This window comes from Bufo bufo, chromosome 8, assembly GCF_905171765.1.
Source record: "Bufo bufo chromosome 8, aBufBuf1.1, whole genome shotgun sequence".
In the NCBI taxonomy this organism is placed as follows: Eukaryota; Metazoa; Chordata; class Amphibia; order Anura; family Bufonidae; genus Bufo; species Bufo bufo.
Window position 1 is genome coordinate 116664099 of NC_053396.1, and position 22594 is coordinate 116686692.

Consider the following 22594-nt stretch of genomic DNA (forward strand, 5'->3'; position numbering starts at 1 on the left):
TGCACGCCGCAGTGTATTACGGTACCAGCAACATATATGAGATTATGTAAATCTCACGTACACATTGCAGACTTTTTCCGTGTGGAAATTGACCTGCATTGTGGATTTCCAAATCTGCATCATGTCAATTACGGTCAGAGTTTTAGCTGTAGATTTCACCCTTTTCAATCCTGAAGCAATACTGATTGTATATCATCAGGAGTCCGTGCATAAGGATGCATTCACACAACCACAATCTGGCTCCGCATCCATTCCGCAATTTTGTGTATACCGTTGCGGACCCATTCATTTCAGTGGGACTGCAAAAGATACGGACAGCACAGTAGTTCCGTTCCGCGGCCCGCAAAAATATAGAGCGTGTCCTATTCTTGTCCACAATCACGGACAAGAATAGGCAATTTCTATATAGAGCCGGCCATATGCGGTCCGCAAAACACTTAAGGTCGTGTGAATGCAGCTTAGGCTACTTTCACACTTGCGTTCAGAGCGGATCCGTCTGGGGTCTGCCCAGACGGATCCGCTCATATAATGCAGACTTGGGATCCGTTCAGAATGGATCCGTCTGCATTTTATTGTAGAAAAATTTATTGTGTGAAAGTAGCTTCAGACGGATCCGTCCAGACTTTACATTGAAAGTCAATGGGGGTCGGATCCGTTTGAAAATTGAGCCATATAGTGTCAAATTCAAACGGATCCGTCCCCATTGACTTACATTGTAAGTCTGGACGGATCCGTTTGCCTCCGCACGGCCAGGCGGACACCTGAACGCTGCAAGCTGCGTTCAGGTGTCCGCCTGCTGAGCGGAACGGAGGCTGAACGCTGCCAGACTGATGCATTCTGAGCGGATCCGCATCCACTCAGAATGCATTAGGGCAGTACGGATGCGTTCGGGGCCGCTTGTGAGAGCCTTCAAACGGAGCTCACAAGCGGAGCCCCGAACGCTAGTGTGAAAGTAGCCTTAATCCAGAGCCTGAATTCTGACTGGTTTCAGTACGCTCGTGTGAAAGAGGCCTTTGGTTTACAAATACTGATTAAAATCACTGACCAACTACTGATGGTGTGAAAGTGGTCTCGTTATCAGTTTTCTGAGTGAGGCCTGTGTACGCAGGTATTCCACGCTGATGCAGAAAACCCCCCACAGTTTATTACAGTATCAGCAAAGTCTATGCCAGAGGTGGCCAACCTTACATACACAAAGAGCCAAAAAAAATAATAATATGACTACCAGGAGCCACAAGCAATACATTTACACACGAGTTACCGCATTTTTTGCCCTACAAGATACACCTAGGTTTTAACAAAGAAAAATAATAAGAAAAAAAAATTTCATCCAATCTGAGGTCTGCTAAAAATATATTTTTCTTGTTTTTCATTAGCAGAGAAAAAAAGAAAAAATATATATTTTTCATCAGACCTCAGATCAGACTCAGATCCCCAATCCTAATCTGACCTACAATAAGATCCCCAAACCTCATCAGACCTCCAAATCAGACCCTCAAAATAAGACCCCCAATGATCGGATCAGACAACACAAATCAGACTCCCAGTGTCAGACCCTCAGTGCTCAGATCCCCCCCATGCTCAGATCTCCCCCTTCTCAGATCTGACCCCCCATGCTCAGACCTGACCAACCCATGCTCAAACAAGACCCCCATGATCAGATCTGCCCCCCATGCTCAAATATGAACCCTCATGCTCAGATCTTCCCACTCATGCTTAGATCAGCCCCCCATTGCTCAGATCAGAACCCCTCCATGCTTAGATCAGAACCTCCCATGCTCAGTTCTATAATTTAAAAAAAAAATCTCTTCCCTCTCCTGATCAGGCACTGGGCTTCTGCTCGGGCACCTGACACTCTCTCCACTGTGACCTGATGAGCACAACGTCAGGTCATAGTGCGTGTCTCCACATACTACGTTCTCACACTGTGTGCATCAGGATGTAGTGGGGAGTGAGCTGGAGCTGCAAAGTAGTAACAGTTCCCGATCAGGAAAAGAGATGTGAGCCGGCCTGACTGCTTTCTGGCTTCACAGCTAGAGCCTCACTTGAAGAAGCAAAGAGCCGCATGTGGCTCAAGAGCCACAGGTTGGCCACCCCTGGTCTATGCGATTAGACACATTTCATGTGCACTGTGCGGATTTTGAAATGCATGGCATGTGGAAGCGTGAGATCTGCGGAAGCGTGCCTTTTTTGTGTGTGGTTTTGGCGCAGATTTCTTTGAGGTTTTCTGCATACAAATCGACACTGTGTGCCTTTAGTGGAATAATGCAGAGGCGACTGCTGTAGCACACGTGGAGGACATGTGTATTCACTAGTTTGTTAGAGCTCTCTAACCTTTAATATTAATAAATCCTCCCGTGGTGCTTTTCCTTTATATTCTTGAGTTTTGCAGCAATATTTCACGTGGAGAAAAAAAAAAGGCATTAACTGTGTGTAAAAAATACAACTTGGCTTTCCAAAGAGAGAGTTCCTGATGTGTTGGTAGTTGGGGCCACAGCGGTACATTCCAGAATGTCTGTATACCGTGGCTGTATACTATGCCCCTGACTGCGGTACATGATAGAATGGCTGTATACCGTGGCTGTATACTATGCCTCTGACTGCGGTACATGCCAGAATGTCTTTCTGTATACCGTGGCTGTATACTATGCCTCTGACTGTGGTACATGATAGAATGTCTGTATACCGTGGCTGTATACTATGCCTCTGACTGCTGTACATTCCATAATGTCTGTCTGTATACCGCGGCTGTATACTATGCCACTGACTGCGGTATATGACAGAATGTCTGTATACCGTGGCTGTATACTATGCCTCTGACTGCGGTATATGACAGAATGTCTGTATACCGTGGCTGTATACTATGCTCTGACTGCGGTATATGACAGAATGTCTGTATACCGTGGCTGTATACTATGCCTCTGACTGCGGTATATGACAGAATGTCTGTATACCGTGGCTGTATACTATGCCTCTGACTGCGGTATATGACAGAATGTCTGTATACCGTGGCGGTATACTATGCCTCTGACTGCGGTATATGACAGAATGTCTGTATACCGTGGCGGTATACTATGCCTCTGACTGTGGTACATGATAGAATGTCTGTATACCGTGGCTGTATACTATGCCTCTGACTGCTGTACATTCCATAATGTCTGTCTGTATACCGCGGCTGTATACTATGCCACTGACTGCGGTATATGACAGAATGTCTGTATACCGTGGCTGTATACTATGCCTCTGACTGCGGTATATGACAGAATGTCTGTATACCGTGGCTGTATACTATGCTCTGACTGCGGTATATGACAGAATGTCTGTATACCGTGGCTGTATACTATGCCTCTGACTGCGGTATATGACAGAATGTCTGTATACCGTGGCTGTATACTATGCCTCTGACTGCGGTATATGACAGAATGTCTGTATACCGTGGCGGTATACTATGCCTCTGACTGCGGTATATGACAGAATGTCTGTATACCGTGGCTGTATACTATGCCTCTGACTGCGGTACATGACAGACTGTCTGTATACCGTGGCTGTATACTATGCCTCTGACTGCGGTACATTCCAGAATGTCTGTATACCGTGGCTGTATACTATGCCTCTGACTGCGGTATATGACAGAATGTCTGTATACCGTGGCTGTATACTATGCCTCTGACTGCGGTACATTCCAGAATGTCTGTATACCGTGGCTGTATACTATGCCTCTGACTGCGGTATATGACAGAATGTCTGTATACCGTGGCTGTATACTATGCCTCTGACTGCGGTACATGCCAGAATGGCTGTATACTATGCCTCTGACTGCGGTATATGACAGAATGTCTGTATACCGTGGCTGTATACTATGCCTCTGACTGCGGTACATGACAGAATGGCTGTATACTATGCTCTGACTGCGGTATATGACAGAATGTCTGTATACCGTGGCTGTATACTATGCCTCTGACTGCGGTATATGACAGAATGTCTGTATACCGTGGCTGTATACTATGCCTCTGACTGCGGTATATGGCAGAATGTCTGTATACTGTGGCTGTATACTATGCCTCTGACTGCGGTACATGCCAGAATGGCTGTATACTATGCCTCTGACTGCGGTATATGACAGAATGTCTGTATACTATGCCTCTGACTGCGGTACATGCCAGAATGGCTGTATACTATGCCTCTGACTGCGGTATATGACAGAATGTCTGTATACTATGCCTCTGACTGCGGTATATGACAGAATGTCTGTATACCGTGGCTGTATACTATGCCTCTGACTGCGGTATATGGCAGAATGTCTGTATACTGTGGCTGTATACTATGCCTCTGACTGCGGTACATGCCAGAATGGCTGTATACTATGCCTCTGACTGCGGTATATGACAGAATGTCTGTATACTATGCCTCTGACTGCGGTACATGCCAGAATGGCTGTATACTATGCCTCTGACTGCGGTATATGACAGAATGTCTGTATACTATGCCTCTGACTGCGATATATGACAGAATGTCTGTATACCGTGGCTGTATACTATGCCTCTGACTGCGGTATATGGCAGAATGTCTGTATACTGTGGCTGTATACTATGCCTCTGACTGCGGTACATGCCAGAATGGCTGTATACTATGCCTCTGACTGCGGTATATGACAGAATGTCTGTATACTATGCCTCTGACTGCGGTACATGCCAGAATGGCTGTATACTATGCCTCTGACTGCGGTATATGACAGAATGTCTGTATACTATGCCTCTGACTGCGATATATGACAGAATGTCTGTATACCGTGGCTGTATACTATGCCTCTGACTGCGGTACATGCATGACTACCCTTAACACCTCCAACATATCTGATTCATTTATCAGCTCTCTGAAATCCTCCTTCTCCACTGCTTATGATTTGAAGCAATAGGCTGGATATATATGTGCGGGTTTTGCCACAGTTTTCCAGTCGTATCAAAACCGTAGCATTTTGCCACAATTTAAAAAAAAAAAAACACAGCGAATCATGCAACACGTGAGCCGAGCCTTATGTACTTTTTTTTTTTAAAGAATTACTTTACCAAAGGCTATTGATTTTCCAGCCCTCACATCTTTGTGTTACGTTTTAATGTTTTAATTGCACTTATTAAAAACCTTACCAAGCACTGAATGTATAATCCATGTGGATGAAGACAACCTCCGAGTGACCTGTCTTCAGCTGGGGTTTCCTTGGGTTAGAGCTCCCCCTTGTGATATTTACATAGGACAAAGTCTAGGAGAAGACGCTTCTGATTCTCTCTATCGATAGCTCATATAGAAATGGGGAAAAAACTTATTACAAAATGGTTACATGTTTTTTTATTTTGCATTCAGCATTTCAGTGTTTTTGGTTGATACGATGGTTTTCCCCAAGTCCATGCAGTTGTAATAAGTTCAGTGTGGGAAATGATGGCTGTGATGCGGCTGGTGTTGGAAGCTCTGGCTAGGTTTTCTCTGGCGGCTGCATTGTAACTACATCCAGATACTTTGTCTGCTGGAGATAAACCACAATCTGCTTGTGCTACATAAGAACTTTGTAGCAGATTTCACACTTTTATTTTTAAAAAGAAAAAATAGCAACATGCAGCATTTTTTTTTTAAGGTGTGTGTGTGTGTGTATATATATATACTATTTTTTATGTCAATTTGCATTTTACTGTATAGTGTTGCAGATTTTCATGGCAAAATTTAATAAGTATACTCTATACCCTTTTAGAGACTGAGTGCCCAAACGGCAACCCAAAACCCACTTATTTATCGCATAGTGCCAACACGGCAATTTATCCTGAATACTATCATGCAATATAGTATATCTTCCATGTAGTTTATCATTTAGCTATAATAGCCTGCCTACATTCGATGTACTGCCAGTGCTGTTCATAGCATGCCCTGCGCCGATGAATGTCAGGTAAAGTCTAAGGCATATTGGTACACCATAGACTTTTTCCAGGGTGCGGGTGCCCACAGAGAGGGCTCTGAGTGCCATAGGTTCGCCACCACTGCCCTATGTGAACCCAGCATTAAGGGTGGCTGCACAATCCTCACGAAATCTGCCCGTAAATCCACACTACCTATTGCATTTTTTGTGCGGTTTTTGATGCAGATTTGTATATGTATACCATACGCTTAGCTGGTACTATATTTTACACTGTGCAGAAAAGAGCTGTTGTGAGTTATACTACTTGGGTTACTGTCTAGCATAATATACTTTATGGCCACACGTATGTGGACACATGTCTGTCCCTTCTATATCCGCTAGTTGGTCATCCCATTACAAAACCAAGGGAGCAAGTATGACTACAACAGCCTCTTCTTTTCAGGGAAGGCTTTACATCTTAGGCTACTTTCACACTAGTGTTAGAAGAATCCGGCAGGCAGTTCCGTCGCTGGAACTGCCTGCCGGATCCGGAAATCCGTATGCGAATGGATATCATTTGTTTCCGGATGCGGATCCATGTGACAAATGCATTGCAATAACAGATCTGTCTCTCCGGTGTCACCCAGAAAAACGGATCCGGTATTTATCTTTTTCACAGATTTAAAGGTCTGCGCATGCACAGACCGGGCAACCGGATCCATTTTTCCAGACCACTTGGTACCGGATCCGGGATTAATTAAAAAAAGGTTTCATTTTGCTCGCGGTCCTAACCCTCCAGTGGCTGCGCCCGGCTGCTGGTGTGCTGGGCCTATTTTCAAGCAGGGGCAAATGCCATGGCGGCCTGGCGCCTGGGATTTGTCGAGCCCTGCTCTGCCTGAACTGGCGGCCATATCTCAGTGCCTCAGATGTGAGAGTAGCCGGTGGCTCCATTCTTATAGGATTGAATGGAGAAACTGACTTCCTGTCCGCACAGGACAGTGTTGGTCACATGACACAGCTGAGGACCAGAAGGGAACGGATAACTCACAAATACAACAGGGGTACCCGGCCAAGTTATAATGACGGAGACTTTCACAAGGAAGTCTCTGGCAATTCCATTTTAAGGGCTAATAGTCACCATCCGGGTCATACCGTTAAAGCTATACCAGTGGGCGAATTCATGAGGGCCCGCAGGAATTGTAGTACGGATGTGTCTTTCCGGGGGGAATGTGAGGTGATTTGGGATTGTTTAAAACGAGGGGGCTATGCAAACTGGATGCTTACCAGAGCTTTAACTATAGTTAAAAACAAAACTAGAGTAGAATTGTTATTTAAAAAGGATGATGGGGGATATGGTCACAAAAAGAAGTCTATTGCCCCAGACAAACCTACACTAGTTCTCACCTTTAGTAGACAATCCCCTCAGATTGAACAGGCTGGCAAAAGGTGCCTCCCGATCTTATATGAAGAACATCTTTGCTACAACTTGTTAAAAAATGGATGTACGATTGTCCCCAGATACCCTAGCAATTTAGCAAATGTACTGTCTCCATCTTTGTTTACCTCGTCTGGGGTTCAGACCAGGACAACGTGGATGAAGTAGCGGGGCTTTAGTAGGTGTGGAGGGCATCCCTGTAAAATTTGCAATTGCGCATATCCAACCACCACTTTTGATAACTCCATGCATACTGAACAGTTTTCTATTAAGAGCTATATAAACTGCAACAGTATGGGAGTTATCTATATAATCAAATGTACTAGCTGTGATCTTATGTATGTCGGCAGCACTGGGGGGACTACGGGAACATCTCAACTACATTTCCAACCCCCTGGCAGCCACTTCATCAGGGTACACAACAGAAGAGTAGACCATTTCAGGGTTTATGCTATTGAAAAAGTGACACCCTCTCCCAGAGCAGGGGTCACAAAAAATAAGATCCTTCTACGGGAGACTTTCTGGATGTTTAGGCTAAAAACATGTCATCCGATGGGATTGAAACTTAGGAGAGAATTAATGCATTATTACCAGTAGTGTTTTTCCTGTAAATCCTGTATCTTTGAAGAATTCCTACAGGAATGGTATTCAATTTAATGTAATGCATGGTGGTCATGTAAATTATATGTATCTAACACAGGGCTTGACAAATTTCCTTGGAATCTAGGAGCCAGCTAAAAAAGTTAGGAGCCAGGCGGAGCCGCGTCATAAAGCCCCCAGTAGATGCCCCCATAGTGCTCCCCCCCCACTTCTCCATAGAGCCCTCCAATAATGCATGCCAGTAGATGCCCCAATAGTGCTCCTTCCCCTCTTCTCCATAGTGCCCCCCATAATGTGCCAGTATATAGGGCCCCCATAGTGCTTCCCCTCTTCTCCATAGTGCCCCCCCCATGGTATGACAGTATATATGGCCCCCATAGTGCCCCCCCATATTGTGCCAGTATATAGGGCCCCCATAGTGCTTCCCCTCTTCATAGTGCCCCCCCATATTGTGCCAGTATATAGGGCCCCATAGTCCTTCCCCTCTTCTCCATAGTGCCCCCCATAATGCTTCCCCTCTTCTCCATAGGGCCCCCCATATTGTGCCAGTATATAGGGCCCCCATAGTACTTCCCCTCTTCATAGTGCCCCCCCATATTGTGCCAGTATATAGGGCCCCCATAGTGCTTCTCCATAGTGCCCGCCCCCCCCATATTGTGCCAGTATATAGGGCCCCCTTCTTGCCACAGTATATTATAAATAATAAAAACAATAAACTCAAAAACTTACCTTATGCTGCTCTCAGTGACTTATGCGATGTTCGGCCTGTGTCCCGCACTGTACGGCTCAGGCGGAATTCAGTTGGTAAATGAGACTGTGTGTGTGTGTGTGTGTGTGTGTGTGTGTGTGTATATGTGTGTGCAATCTGTATCTCTGTCCTGAGGACGGCGATACAGATGAATATGGAGATGAGCGCTTCCACAATGGAGGCGCTCATCTCCACTCCTGCTGCCTCCGGACCGAACGGGCCCCCCTCCGGCACTCCGCACCCGTCGCCCGTGCACCTTTGAAAACGGGATGACAAATACCCTGGCGCCTGGGATTTGTCAAGCCCTGATCTAACAACTGTGGTACGGGCCATTTGTATATAGTCATACGCTCATAGAAAGTACCTGTGCATTCCCATGGACCTGGTATGGAGATTTTTAAGCACCAAAAAAACAAAACAAAGGGGAGAAAGAGAAAAAAAAAAAGAAAAACATAATTTTTTTTGCCTGTTCACATGGTGCGTTTTTTTTGTCCACATGATTTATTGTGGCTGTTCCAGGCTGGGTAATATGCTGCAGTTTCTTTGAGTATTTTTAATTATACGTTCCTCTGCAAACCTTTCATCTGTGTTATACAGACACATATGGCTTGTGAGTAAGCGTTCAATCTTTCTTACTTTTCTATGACCGGTGAAGGTGTTTAAGGGTGTGCCTCCAGGAGCGGTGGAACCTCTATATCCTATCCACCCAATGAGGGTGGGGGGGGGATATATACTCCTGTGGACACTCACTCTGAACAGGTTATGATTAAGGACCATGTAAGGTCCGAAACATGTTAACCGTCCACGGTGGTGGGTGTAGATACATGCTGTACCTGATTTTATTTTGAAGACCAATAAAGACAAACAACCGTGTGGATTTACCTGTGAGCTGGAACGTTTCCTTTTCACTGCAACTCACAAACATTGTCACTGGTAAGAAGATTACTCTCAGTACAAATAGCGTACCTGTGTAGTGAGCCAGAGAATGAAAAAAAAAATGGTTGTAGAATAGTATATATATCATTTTTGGCTTGGACTGCTCACAAAAGCGGTTGTCATGGGCATCCTAATTCTCTGAGCTGCACATTCATGTTATAAAGGAAATTATTGATAATGGCTCTGTAGAGTAATATGTAACGCTTTTGATATCTTTTTAAAACTTTTTTTTTGCTAGAGTCTAAATCACTGTTAATGTATTCTATTTTCCCTTTTCTTAGGTTAGCAGTAATTGCTGTTCACGGCTGTACGAGTAGGTGTATGAACCAGATATTTCAGGAGCATTTGGTTTTCAGAAGATGATAAAGAAATGATAGCCGCTCCAGAAATCCAAGCTGACTTCGGTCTCCTCCAGTAAGTAACCCCCAAACCCTTAGTTCTCCTTTTTTCTGATTTCTGTGCTATCATGGATACCAGGAAACAGCAATCGCAATGTGCAATAGAAAAAGCATGGACTGTGTGCATGTGAGCAATTCACCCTAAATATTCCTCCGTATTTTATCTGCTTTTTTCCCCTTTTTAAAGCCCCCAAAATTTTCATCAAATTGGAAAAAAAATGAAGAATAAGCAGACATGTGGCAGATAACTGATGTAAAAAAGCAAGTTAACTGCAAGGACTGTACAGTACACACATTATACCTGAAAAATAAAACTGAGCTGCTCTCATCCCCTGTCCTAGGTTCATCCAGACACGTACAGAGCATCACAGAACATGTAATACCGCACTTTACTGTAGAGAGGCGCAGCTAGACCGCCAGTACATTTTTAACAGTGAAATGCCCATACTGGTTGGTTGGATCTTCCAGCCAATCACGTTTGCAGCAGACTAGTAGTGTCTTTGATATTGTATCTTATGTCTGGGTTCTAGTTAGTGTCCATGAAAGACCATTGTATGTTGAAAATATTGTATCCGGAGTCTGTTATAACTTGAGGGACCACATGCACTTGGTGTTTTCTTAGAAGAAGTGTTGGCATATCATTAGAATACGCCCTTACTACCTAATTGGTGGTACCCCAACTTCCAAGCCTTCAGCTTTTCCCTGCACAACCAATCCACCATCTATGCAAAGTAAATGCATCACCTTATCCTTTAGTGGAGCTGTGTTTGCAATTCCACTTCCAAACTGATGGAAAGGACTTTTTGTCTTTTTATTCTATTCAGTGTGAGTTCAAGAAGTTGGACCTCCACTGATCATGAAGTTATGGTCTGTCGATATGATGTTTCCCCCGTAAGGCAGAATATTCATATATGGGACAGAGTAGCTGGTGCAGTCGTCTGGAACGTCTCAGGGGCTTTGACAGCATGAATCAGAATCTTAACATCGATGGGTGTCCCATTTGTCGAACGATCCAAATGATCCATGATTGAAATATCCTAGGGAGAGAGGTCATGAAATGTTGTTGTTGGAGTACCACTTTAAAGGTGTCACAAAATATTGCATGTTTTCAAATTGTATGTAATAAAAAAAAAATGTACTTACATTTTTTTATTTTTTTTTATAAACAGACCCCTGGATCCTTCTCTCCATGATATGGGTCCACTGTCCTGCAATGCAGGACCCAGGTATGCTACTCTGCCTTTTGATACAGCGCTATATAATTGAATGATTTCTTATTAAAGAGGTTATCCAGTATAACAACATAACACCTATCCACAAGATGAGGTGTTGTGTTCAGTCAAGGGACCCTCAAAATCACAAGCTTGCCTCTTTCAAACCATTTTATCTTTTAACGGATAAAAAAAAAAGCCATTCTCCATCTATTTTTTTTCTTGAAATATGTGGCCAGTTTCCAAGCACTGGCACCAGCCGTGTGCATTGACTTGAACGGGTCCATGATCTGCAAGATACAACCGAAGATAGGACTTCACCTATCTTTTGCAGAGCCGAGGCACTGATCGGAAGCTCATCGAAGCACTACAAAGCTCTTCTGTGGGCTTTCGGGTCCGTGTCTGCGCACTGCAAAAAGCTAGAACATGTTCTAACATTAGCCGTATGTTGTGGATCGCGGACCCTTTCAAGCCACGCGCAGCACAGAGTGCACACAGCCAGGGCCTGTGCATTGCAGACCACAGCATGGTCACTGACCCTTTATGCTTGGGTACATGAGCCCTAAATGAAAAAAAAAAAAAGTTATTTTTCCCAAAATCTACTTTTTACAGGGTCCATCATAAAAACTGATATCAGTTTCCATACATTTGTAAGGCTACTTTCACACTCGCATTTTGGCTTTCCGTTTGTGAGATCCGTCATGGGCTCTCACAAGCGGTCCAAAACGGATCAGTTTTGCCCTAATGCATTCTAAATGGAAAAGGATCCGCTCAGAATACATCAGTTTGCCTCCGTTCAGTCACCATTCCGCTCTGGAGGCGAACACCAAAACACTCCCTGCAGCGTTTTGCTGTCCGCTTGACAAAACTGAGCCAAACTGATCCGTCCTGGCACACAATGTAAGTCAATGCGGACGGATCCGTTTTCTCTGACACAATAGAAAACTGATCCGTCCCCCATTGACTTACAACGGTGTTCATGACGGATCCGATCCCTTTTGGCTATGTTACAGATAATACAAACTGATCCGTTCATGACGGATGCAAGCAGTTGTATTATTGTAACGGATCCATTTATGCAGATCCATAATGAATCCACCCAAAAAGCGAGAGTGAAAGTAGCAACGGATTTCCTGCTGGAAATTAAAAAAGACATGGTGTTGGAAGCAGCTGAACAGGGGTCCTGAGTCCCCTATATGACTGCAGTAACTGCTATACATGGATTTCATACTTTTTCTATAAGACTGCCAGTGACTGCCGAGTGCTGTACTGCCGGAGTCCTGTATTAAAGGAAGTGGTAATGCCACTAGGGTTGTCACGATACCAAAATTTTGATTAGATTTCAATACCATAAAAAAGTATTGCAATACTCTATACTATTCGATACCACGTGAAAAAATAAAACACCCAAAAAGCGGCGTGCATTCCGCATTTTATGGAGTCCGGCCCATAATAGAACAGTCTTATCCTATTTTTGGGGGGGACAAGGCGACGGAAAATGTTGAATCGCGCAGTTGTGATCTTTTTTCTGTTATGGCGTTCACCGCATAGGAAATATTTTTAATACTTTAATAGTTCACACTTTTTCTGGCGTGGCGATATGCAATATATTTTAATATTGTTATATATTATATTGTTATATAATATTGTAAATTTTTTTGTTTCTAAATTTTATATGTCAAATTGGCAAAGGGGTGGTTTAAACTTTTAGTATTTTAGTCTTTTTTTTTTTACTTTCTGGGGTTAGAACCCTTGTCCTATTCACCCTAATAGAGCTCTATTAGGTTAAATAGAACTTCACACTCTCCCTGCTTCCTTGTGCTTTGTGCACACAGCAGCAGGGAGCTTACCATGGCAGCCAGGGCTTCAGTAGCGTCCTGGCTGCCATGGTAAACGATTGAGCCCCTCAATTACACTGCTGGGGCTCCGATCGGAAGCTGCCACTGAACCACCAATGAAGAGAAGAGCAAATGCCACCAATGACTATAACAATGAGGGGGATGGGGGGGGCGCACGCACGCAATTTCAAGTGTCATAGCCATCGGTCAGAATACTTATGTCCATGACAGATTTGAATTTTTACTTTTTATTTCACAAAAATGTTATTACTATTAAAAGAAAGGCAACAATAGACAATAAAAACATGTCAGCCAATTGTGTCCAATAGACACAAGCTTCAGTGCAAATGAAAATATAAAGCATCGAAATAATGTACAAATATGTATTCTTAGTTGCCCAGAGGCCAAAAAGAGGGGGGGGGGCCCAAACAAGAACAACAACACAACTATTGCCGGAGAAAAAAGAAAGAACAAGAAACCTTGGTTAAGAAATGATAAGTCGGGTATTTTTTAAGCCATTTACCCCAACATTTTAAATAGGAGTCATCGACTCCTTTACAAGAGGCCATAGTGGTTTCCATTGCGCAGTTGCATCCAACCCTATGTACGGTATCATTAATAGTAGGAACCTGAGCACAACGCCAATGCTCAGCAATCAATATCTTGGTTGCTGTGAGAGTGTGAAAAGTGATAACCCTATCTATTCTGGGCAGGTCTTTAAGCCCTACATATAGTAAACATAAAGCTGGGTTTTTGGGGATAGGAAAACCCAATATCCCGTTTAGTAGAGACAATGCCTCATCCAATAGAGCAGTAAGACCTTCCCAATCTCAAAATATGTGTTTGATGTCACCTGTGGCCTTCTCGCATCTTCAACAGTAGGCAGACACTTCTGGATATATCTTGGAAAGTCGGTGTGAAGTCATATACCATCTATAGAACATCTTATGTGTGGATTATAAATGGGATGCACAGCTCGAGAATTGCTTTGCGGCAGTGAACACCTTGGGGTACTTTCACACTAGCGTTTTTCTTTTCCGGCGCTGAGTTCCGTCCTAGGGGCTCAAATCCGGAAAAGAACTGATCAGTTTTATCCTAATGCATTCTGAATGGAGAGTAATCCGTTCAGGATGCATCAGGATGTCTTCAGTTCAGTCTTTTTGACTGATCAGGCTTTTCAGAAAACCGTAGCATGTTGTATTTTTACCTCCGGCCAAAAATCCGGAACACTTTGAACGCCGGATCCGGCCTTTTTCCCATTGACTTGCATTAACGCCGGATCCGGCGCCGTGTGTTCCGTCAAACCGGATCCGGCTTTTGCATGTTAAACCCGAAAAATGTGAAAAAAAAGTTAAAGTCCATAAATGGCGGATCCGTTTTTTCCAATGCATTTTTTCATTGTGATCAAAATCCTGATCAGGATTCAAATGTAATCCGTTTTCACATGTTTTTCCGGATCCGGTGGGCAGTTCCGGTGTCATAATTGAACGCCGGATTTAAACAACGCTAGTGTGAAAGTAGCCTAAGGCCAGATCTGCACATCATTGGGTAGATCTCATTCTGTTGTCCATTTCACCAGCCCAGAAATATTATCCTTGGAATCATGTTCTAATAATAGCTTGTATATCCTGGACAAACCTTTAGTTCGGCCTGATTTGCCAAAGAAGTACAACTCAAAAAATGAGTTAGTAACTTTTGGGGCCTGTAACAGAGAACTGAGAAAGGATCGTAATTGCAGATATTTGTAGAACCCCTTATTAGCTACATGAAAGGAGTCGGTTATAGTGGAGAAGTGAACCAAATGTCCGGAATCCCAAATCTGTTGGATTTCAGTGATCCCCGCAGCAATCCAATCCGAGAAGGAGACATCTGGAAAAGGCAATTCCACCATGTGTAAAGTATAAGTAGGTATGCTCCATGACACTAAATCTTTCCCCTCAACCATTTTTGTCCATGAATTGACGCAAGCTTTCATCGGTGGCAAGGAAGGAGTGATAAGAGTATGTTTTATAAGGCCTCTTTCAGACGGGCGTTGCGGGAAAAGGTGCGGGTGCGTTGCGGGAACACGCAGAATTTTTCCGCGCGAGTGCAAAACATTGTAATGCGTTTTCCACTCGCGTTAGAAAAATCGCGCATGTTTGGTATCCAAACCCGAACTTCTTCACAGAAGTTCGGGCTTGGGATCGGTTTTCTGTAGATTGTATTATTTTCCCTTATAACATGGTTATAAGGGAAAATAATTAGCATTCTGAATACAGAATGCATAGTAAAATAGTGCTGGAGGGGTTAAAAAATAAATATAATAATAATATAAATATATATATATATATATATATATATATATATATATATATATATATATATATATATATATATATATAATAAAGAAATCTGACTGCACTCCAGTTGAATCTTCAGTGAAAAAAGGATTTATTCACCCATAGGTGGCACAAGCGACGTTTCGGCTCACATATGAGCCTTTCTCAGGCTTGAGAAAGGCTCATATGTGAGCCGAAACATCGCTTGTGCCACCTATGGGTGAATAAATCCTTTTTTCACTGAAGATTCAACTGGAGTGCAGTCCGATTTCTTTATTCGGTATTAGTGGGTAAGCACCAGTTACCATACTCTGACAGTGCACCCTCTCTACTTAGTTTTTTTGGCTTGGATATATATAGAGAGATAGAGATAGATATAGAGAGATATATATATATATATATATATATATAATATTTTTTTCTCGCCCAATTCCTTGGGGGACACAGGAAACCTTGGGTATAGCTCATCTCCATAGGAGGCGTGACACTAAGTGAAAGACTGTTAAGCCCCTCCTCCAGCAGCTATACCCTCAGCCTAGAGCGAGCGACTACCAGTTTTTTGCTTAGTGTCAAGGAGGCAAGACACTCTCTGCACTGCAGAGCTGTCTTTGCTAAAGATTTTATTTTTTCTCTTTTTATTATTTTCAACTTTTTTCCTTTTTTCAACAGGGACAACAGAGTCGCAAAGACCTCTCTGTTTTCCCGGGGTTGAGCTGCGCCAGTGCCGGCTATCCGCACTGCTGCCTCCCCCACAGAAGAAAAGGAGGACCAGGGCAGCCCAGCTCCCCTGCATCCCGCCAGCATAAGGGTCGCCCGCCTGCAAGCCCCTCTCCAGCTTCCTGCCACATCGGTGCCAGTGGCTGAAGGGGCGTCCCTGCTGGATGGACTGAGGGTGAAAACGTCGACTGGTGAGGTGGCTATGCAGCTGTTCCAACCCCCCCCCCTGTTGGGGTTTTAACTTCTGTATTCCCTCTGCCTAGCCTTGTCACATTACAAGGCTTACTGTCGGCTTTCCCCCTTTGTGTGTGGAGCAGGACGGAGCGGTGCTCGTGGGGGAGGTTTTACTGCACAAGTTTACCTCAGGTGCTGCGGCCTTGTGGGGCCGCCTTTTGTTATCTCGGCCAGTGCTGCCGCTGTGTTCAGCTGCCAGCTGACTTCTCTTGCCGGCTACCGGTGTGTCATTCGCCGCCGGTGTATAAGGAGGTGGTCGGGGGGCAATATTTTCTCGGCGGCATACTTGTTTGAATCGCGCGCGCTCGCGAAAGTTCCGGCGGGGGGCGGAGCTTCGTTCCGCTTCTCCTGTACATGTTAGACATTCAGTCGGGGGGGCGGACGTCTTTCTTCCCGCTCCTCGCTGGCCCCGCCTCCTCTTCGTGCCTGCTCTCAGGACGGATCGTTTTTACCTCAGGTTTTACCTCAGGTGTTGCCGCTGCTGTTGTCGCTGCTGTTGCCGTCCGCTCCCACTGTGACCTGGTAGGACTGTTGACCCCTTCTAGTTCTGCAGCCCTCTGGCCTGGACGCTTTTATATTACTTCAGCCAACATGTCTGACCCCTCAGTGCCGGCCGGTCCTTGGTATCACACCTGCACCTCATGTAAGGCGCCCCTCCCTCAAGGGCAGCCTGACCCGCATTGCTCGGCTTGCAAAGCCCCATTACAGGGTCCGCCATCTGTTGTGTCACCCCCTGGCCTATTGGATCCCCCTGACTGGGCTAGATCCCTTTCCCAGGCTGTGGTCAGCCTCTCTAACGTTGTGGGCCGCCTTGCAGAGGTATTGCCCTTATCGCAGCCGGATATTTCCCCTGCTGGGCCCTCCGGGTCCGCTATCTTAGCTGACCCGTCTGAGTCCCTCTCTCCAGGCGACACCTCCAGAGCCCGTCAACCCCAGAAGCGGTCTAGGGCGGAGCGCCTATCATCCTCGGATGCTTCAGTATCACCCCCAAGGGTGCGCTCTCAGTCGGGCCCTTCCTCGATACAGGATATGCCCTCTGAAGGGGAACTAGTTGATTCAGATTGTGATATGGACTCGGCCTTGCCTTCAAAACTGGCTTCTGCTGTGGGCCATCTTATTAACAATATTCGTGATACCTTTAAGATTCACGATGATCCTCCTAATTCTGAAAAAAACAGTGTTTCCTTTTTTCGCCAAAAACAGACGTCTGCAGTTTTTCCCCTCCACACTGACTTCCCCCCGGTGGCCCGTTTGGCAAAAAGCACGGCTATTCCCGTTGCTGATGGCTCTTCCTTACAATCCACTGAGGATCGCCGTATAGAGGCCATTACCAAAGGTATCTTTGCAGCCTCCGGTTCCGCCCTCCGGCCGGTCTTTGCTTCCGCTTGGGCTGGAAAAGCGGTTTCAGAGTGGGCTTCTCAGCTGGATCAGGAGCTTGAATCCGACGTCCCTATTCAGGACCTCCGTGCTCTAGCCCAACTTATCGTTCAAGCCGGCAAATTCGTCTGTGAAGCATCCCTTGATGCGGGGGCTCTCATAGCCCGTTCGTCTGCCCTGGCCGTTTCGGCCAGGAGGGAGCTTTGGTTAAAGGTTTGGACGGCGGACTCCACGTCAAAGCGGTCTCTTACTGGCCTTCCCTTTACTGGTTCTCGATTGTTCGGGACCCGCTTGGATGAAATCATATCTGAAGCCACGGGGGGGAAGAGTACGCATCTTCCTCAATCTAGGACTAGGACCACCACTCGAGGCCGCCCCACTTTTTCTCGCTTCAGGTCTTCCCGCACCTCGCACCTCTTCAGGTCCATCCCCTAGCTCTGTCCAAGACAGACGTAAGAAACCTTTTTTTCGGACCCAGCCCTCCTGGCGCAAGTCACAGCCTGCTCGCCCTCCCGCAACCAAGCAGAACACTACCTGAAGGTGCGCCCCCACCCGCCCGGGTGGGGGGACGTCTCTTCCTGTTCAGGGACTTCTGGCAGGCGCACGTCTCCGACGCCTGGGCTCTCGAAGTTGTGTCTTCCGGGTACAAACTCGAGTTTACGTCCCTCCCCCCAGTTCGGTTCTTTCGCTCCTGGGTTCCCCGGGATCCCCAAGGGGCGGCCGATTTCTTTACTGCCACTCGCACCCTTCTGGACAAAGGGGTCATCGCTCTGGTTCCCATGGAAGAAAGATTCAAGGGGTTCTATTCGAACCTTTTTGTGGTCCCCAAAAAAGAAGGCTCGGTTCGTCCCATTCTGGATCTAAAACGGTTAAACCGTTTCCTTCGTCTTCAGCGATTCCGGATGGAGTCTCTCAGGTCGGTGGTGGCCTCTCTGGAAAAAGGGGAGTTCCTGGCCTCTATCGACATCCAGGACGCCTACCTTCATATTCCAATCGCTCGGTGTCATCAGTGCTTTCTGCGCTTTGCAGTGGGGTCCGACCACTACCAGTTCGTTGCTCTCCCCTTCGGGCTGGCGACGGCCCCTCGCGTTTTCACAAAGGTCCTTGCCCCTGTCCTCGCTTTACTTCGTTCCAGGGGAGTTTTTCTTCTTCCATATTTGGACGATCTCCTTATCAAGGCACCCTCTCTGTCACTGACATCCGCCAGTGTGGACCTCTCGCTACAAACCTTACGCCGGTTCGGTTGGATTATCAATCTTCCCAAATCCGCTCTTGTTCCATCCAGGCAACTGATCTTTCTAGGGATGCTGCTGGATACAGATGCAGCGGAGGTTCGGCTTCCGTCAGAGAAGCGCCAGCTCCTTCATCGGTCGGTTCGGAGCCTTCTGACCCACCGCCATCCTTCCTTCCGGTTCAGCATGCGGGTCTTGGGACAGATGGTGTCCTGTTTCGAAGCAATCCCCTACGCGCAGTATCACTCCCGCACCTTTCAGACTGCCATTCTGTCCGCATGGGACAAGTCCCAGGAAAGTCTGGATCAGCACTTTCCCCTTCCCCCCCAGGTTCGTTCCTCTCTCCTCTGGTGGTTACGGACCCCTCTCCAAGGGAAGTCCTTCCTGCCGATAACTTGGTTGGTGATTACCACCGATGCCAGTCTGCGGGGTTGGGGGGGGGGGGGTGTTTCCTCCTCGGTCCGTACAAGGCACTTGGTCTCCATCGGAGTCCAAACTGCCGATCAACGTTCTGGAGCTGAGGGCGGTTCTCCTTTCACTCCGGCATTGGACTTCGCTGCTTCAGGGTCTCCCTGTTCGTGTCCAATCGGACAATGCCACGGCTGTGGCATACATAAATCATCAGGGGGGCACTCGCAGCGCGGCGGCGATGAGGGAGGTGTCTCTAATCCTTCGCTGGGCGGAAATTCATGTTCCAGCCATTTCGGCCATTTACATCCCGGGGGTGGACAATTGGGCGGCGGATTTCCTCAGCCGGACGACGATCGACCCAGGCGAGTGGTCTCTGCACCCCGACGTCTTCGAGTCTCTTTGCCTTCGTTGGGGTCGTCCGGACGTGGATCTCATGGCCTCCAGATTCAACCACAAGCTTCCCACCTTCATGGCCAGAACCAGGGATCCGGACGCTTACGGCGCGGACGCGCTCGTCCTTCCCTGGACGGAGTTCTCTCTCCTCTACGTTTTTCCGCCCCTGCCTCTTCTTCCACGAGTCCTTCGGAAGATCGCGGCGGAGGGCACGCCTGCGATCCTAATAGCCCCGGATTGGCCTCGTCGTCCTTGGTACGCCGACCTTATGTTGCTCCTGGCAGACGCCCCCTTGCCTCTGCCTCTAAGAGAAGACCTCCTCTCTCAAGGGCCGATCTTCCACCAGCATTTAGGGTAGCTACGTTTAGCGGCGGGGGGCATTGAAACCACGGTCCTAACGCGGCGGGGGTTTTCTGCTGACGTGGTCCGTACCATGATTCGTGCGCGTAAACCGGCATCGTCCAGGATTTATTACCGAACCTGGCGGGCCTATTTGAATTTCTGCGAGACCTTAGATGTTCATCCCCTTCGGTTTTCTCTCCCCACAATTTTATCCTTCTTGCAGTCTGGTCTGGACTTTGGTTTAGGTCTCAGTACCCTAAAGGGTCAGATCTCAGCGCTTTCGATCCTTTTTCAGCGACCTCTGGCTCCGCTCGGTCCAGTTAAGACTTTTCTTCAGGGGGGTTGCTCACTATGCTCCCCCGTATCGCGCTCCCGTTCCATCTTGGGATCTTAATGTTGTGCTGACGGCTCTCCAATCTTCTCCTTTCGAGCCTTTGCGCAGGGTTTCCCTTCGCTTGTTGTCTTGCAAAGTTTTTTTCCTCGTTGCCATCACGTCTCTTCGGCGTGTGTCTGAATTGGCGGCACTTTCTTGCGTAGAACCCCTCTTGGTTTTTCACTAGGACAAGGTGGTTCTCCGCCCGGTTCCGGATTTCCTTCCGAAGGTGGTGTCCGCTTTTCACCTGAATGAAGATATTGTCCTTCCTTCTCTGTGCCCGTCCCCGTCTCATCCTCGGGAACGGGATCTTCACCGTCTGGATGTTGTTAGGGCTCTGAGGATCTACTTGGATGTAACTAGACCCTTTCGGCGCTCGGATTCTCTATTTGTGGTTCCGGAGGGTCCGCGCAGGGGGCTGGCGGCATCTAAAGTGGTTATTGCCCGCTTCATCAAGATGGCTATTGCTGAGGCTTACCGTGCTAAGGGCAGGGAACCGCCCCTTGGTGTTACCGCTCATTCTACCAGAGCGGTCGGGGCTTCCTGGGCTCAGCGGAATCGAGCTTCGGCTGAACAATTGTGTAAGGCGGCCACCTGGTCTTCTTTGCACACTTTCACCAAGTTCTACAAGGTGAACACTTATGCATCGGCGGATGCTGCTTTGGGCCGCCTGGTCTTGCAGGCGGCGGTGCCTTAATGCCTATGGTGCTTTAATTCATCGTGGGTTGTGGTCCCTCCCTATTTGTGGACTGCTTTTGAACGTCCCAAGGTTTCCTGTGTCCCCCAAGGAATTGGGCGAGAAAACGAGATTTTTGTATAACTTACCAGTAAAATCTCTTTCTCGCTCTTCCTTGGGGGACACAGCACCCACCCATTGTTTTGGTTGCCCTGACGGGAGTTTTGTCTTGTTGGTGTTAATTTGGTTGATCCTTGCCTTTGTTTTAACTACTTGGGCACATAACTGGTAGTCGCTCGCTCCAGGCTGAGGGTATAGCTGCTGGAGGAGGGGCTTAACAGTCTTTCACTTAGTGTCACGCCTCCTATGGAGATGAGCTATACCCAAGGTTTCCTGTGTCCCCCAAGGAAGAGCGAGAAAGAGATTTTACTGGTAAGTTATACAAAAATCTCGTTATTATATATATATATATATATATATATATATATATATATATATATATATATATATATATATATATATATATATAAAATATAATTATAATATAATATAATTTAACTCACCTTAATCCACTTCATCGCGAAGCCGGCATCTCCTTCTGTCTTCATCTTAGCTGTGTGGAGGAACAGGACCTGTGGTGACGTCACTCCGGTCATCACATGATCCATCACATGATCCATCACATGATCTTTTACCATGGTGATGGACCATGTGATGACCGGAGTTACATCACCACATGTCCTGTTCCTCCACACAGCTAAGATGAAGACAGAAGGAGATGCTGGCTTCGCGATGAAGTGGATTAAGGTGAGTTAAATTATTATAAAAAAAAAAATTTTTTAACCCCTCCAGCGCTATTTTACTATGCATTCTGTATTCAGAATGCTATTATTTTCCCTTATAACCATGTTATAAGGGAAAATAATAATGATCGGGTCCCCATCCCGATCGTCTCCTAGCAACCGTGCGTGAAAATCGCACTGCATCCGCACTTGCTTGCGGATGCTTGCAATTTTCACGCAACCCCATTCACTTCTATGGGGCCTGCGTTGCGTGAAAAACGCAGAATATAGAGCATGCTGCGATTTTCACGCAATGCACAAGTGATGCGTGAAAATCACCGCTCATGTGAACAGCCCCATAGAAATGAATGGGTCGGGATTCAGTGCGGGTGCAATGCGTTCAACTCGCGCATCGCATCCGCGCGGAATACTCGCCCGTGTGAAAGGGGCCTAAGAGTTGCTTTCAAGCAGTCCTTTAAGGGTATTCGACCCAAGACACCTGCTTCTAATTGAACCCATTGCCCCACAGGGGCATTTTTTCCCAAAAGCCAACATCTTGTCTGATTAAGTAATGTGGGATGGTAGTAGAGAAATAAATTGGGGAGACCTAAGCCTCCCTGTGCCACAGATTTATATAGAGTAGAGGTATCCACTCTAGGTCTTTTGTGATTCCAAACAAAGGTATTTAGCAG

At 46.4% G+C, this 22594-nt stretch overlaps 1 protein-coding gene across 4 annotated transcripts in view; it reads left to right on the forward strand.

The window, feature by feature from the left end:
- STAG2 (stromal antigen 2) overlaps positions 1 to 22594 on the forward strand; it is a 126507-nt gene that overhangs the window by 42159 nt on the left and 61754 nt on the right. For all 4 annotated transcript variants that reach the window (XM_040442168.1, XM_040442170.1, XM_040442169.1 and 1 more), the window contains exons 2-3: positions 9882 to 10014; positions 11168 to 11224. In XM_040442168.1, the coding sequence (XP_040298102.1) occupies positions 9971 to 10014; positions 11168 to 11224 (101 nt within the window). In that variant the 5' untranslated portion in view covers positions 9882 to 9970. The remainder of the gene's footprint in view (positions 1 to 9881; positions 10015 to 11167; positions 11225 to 22594) is intronic.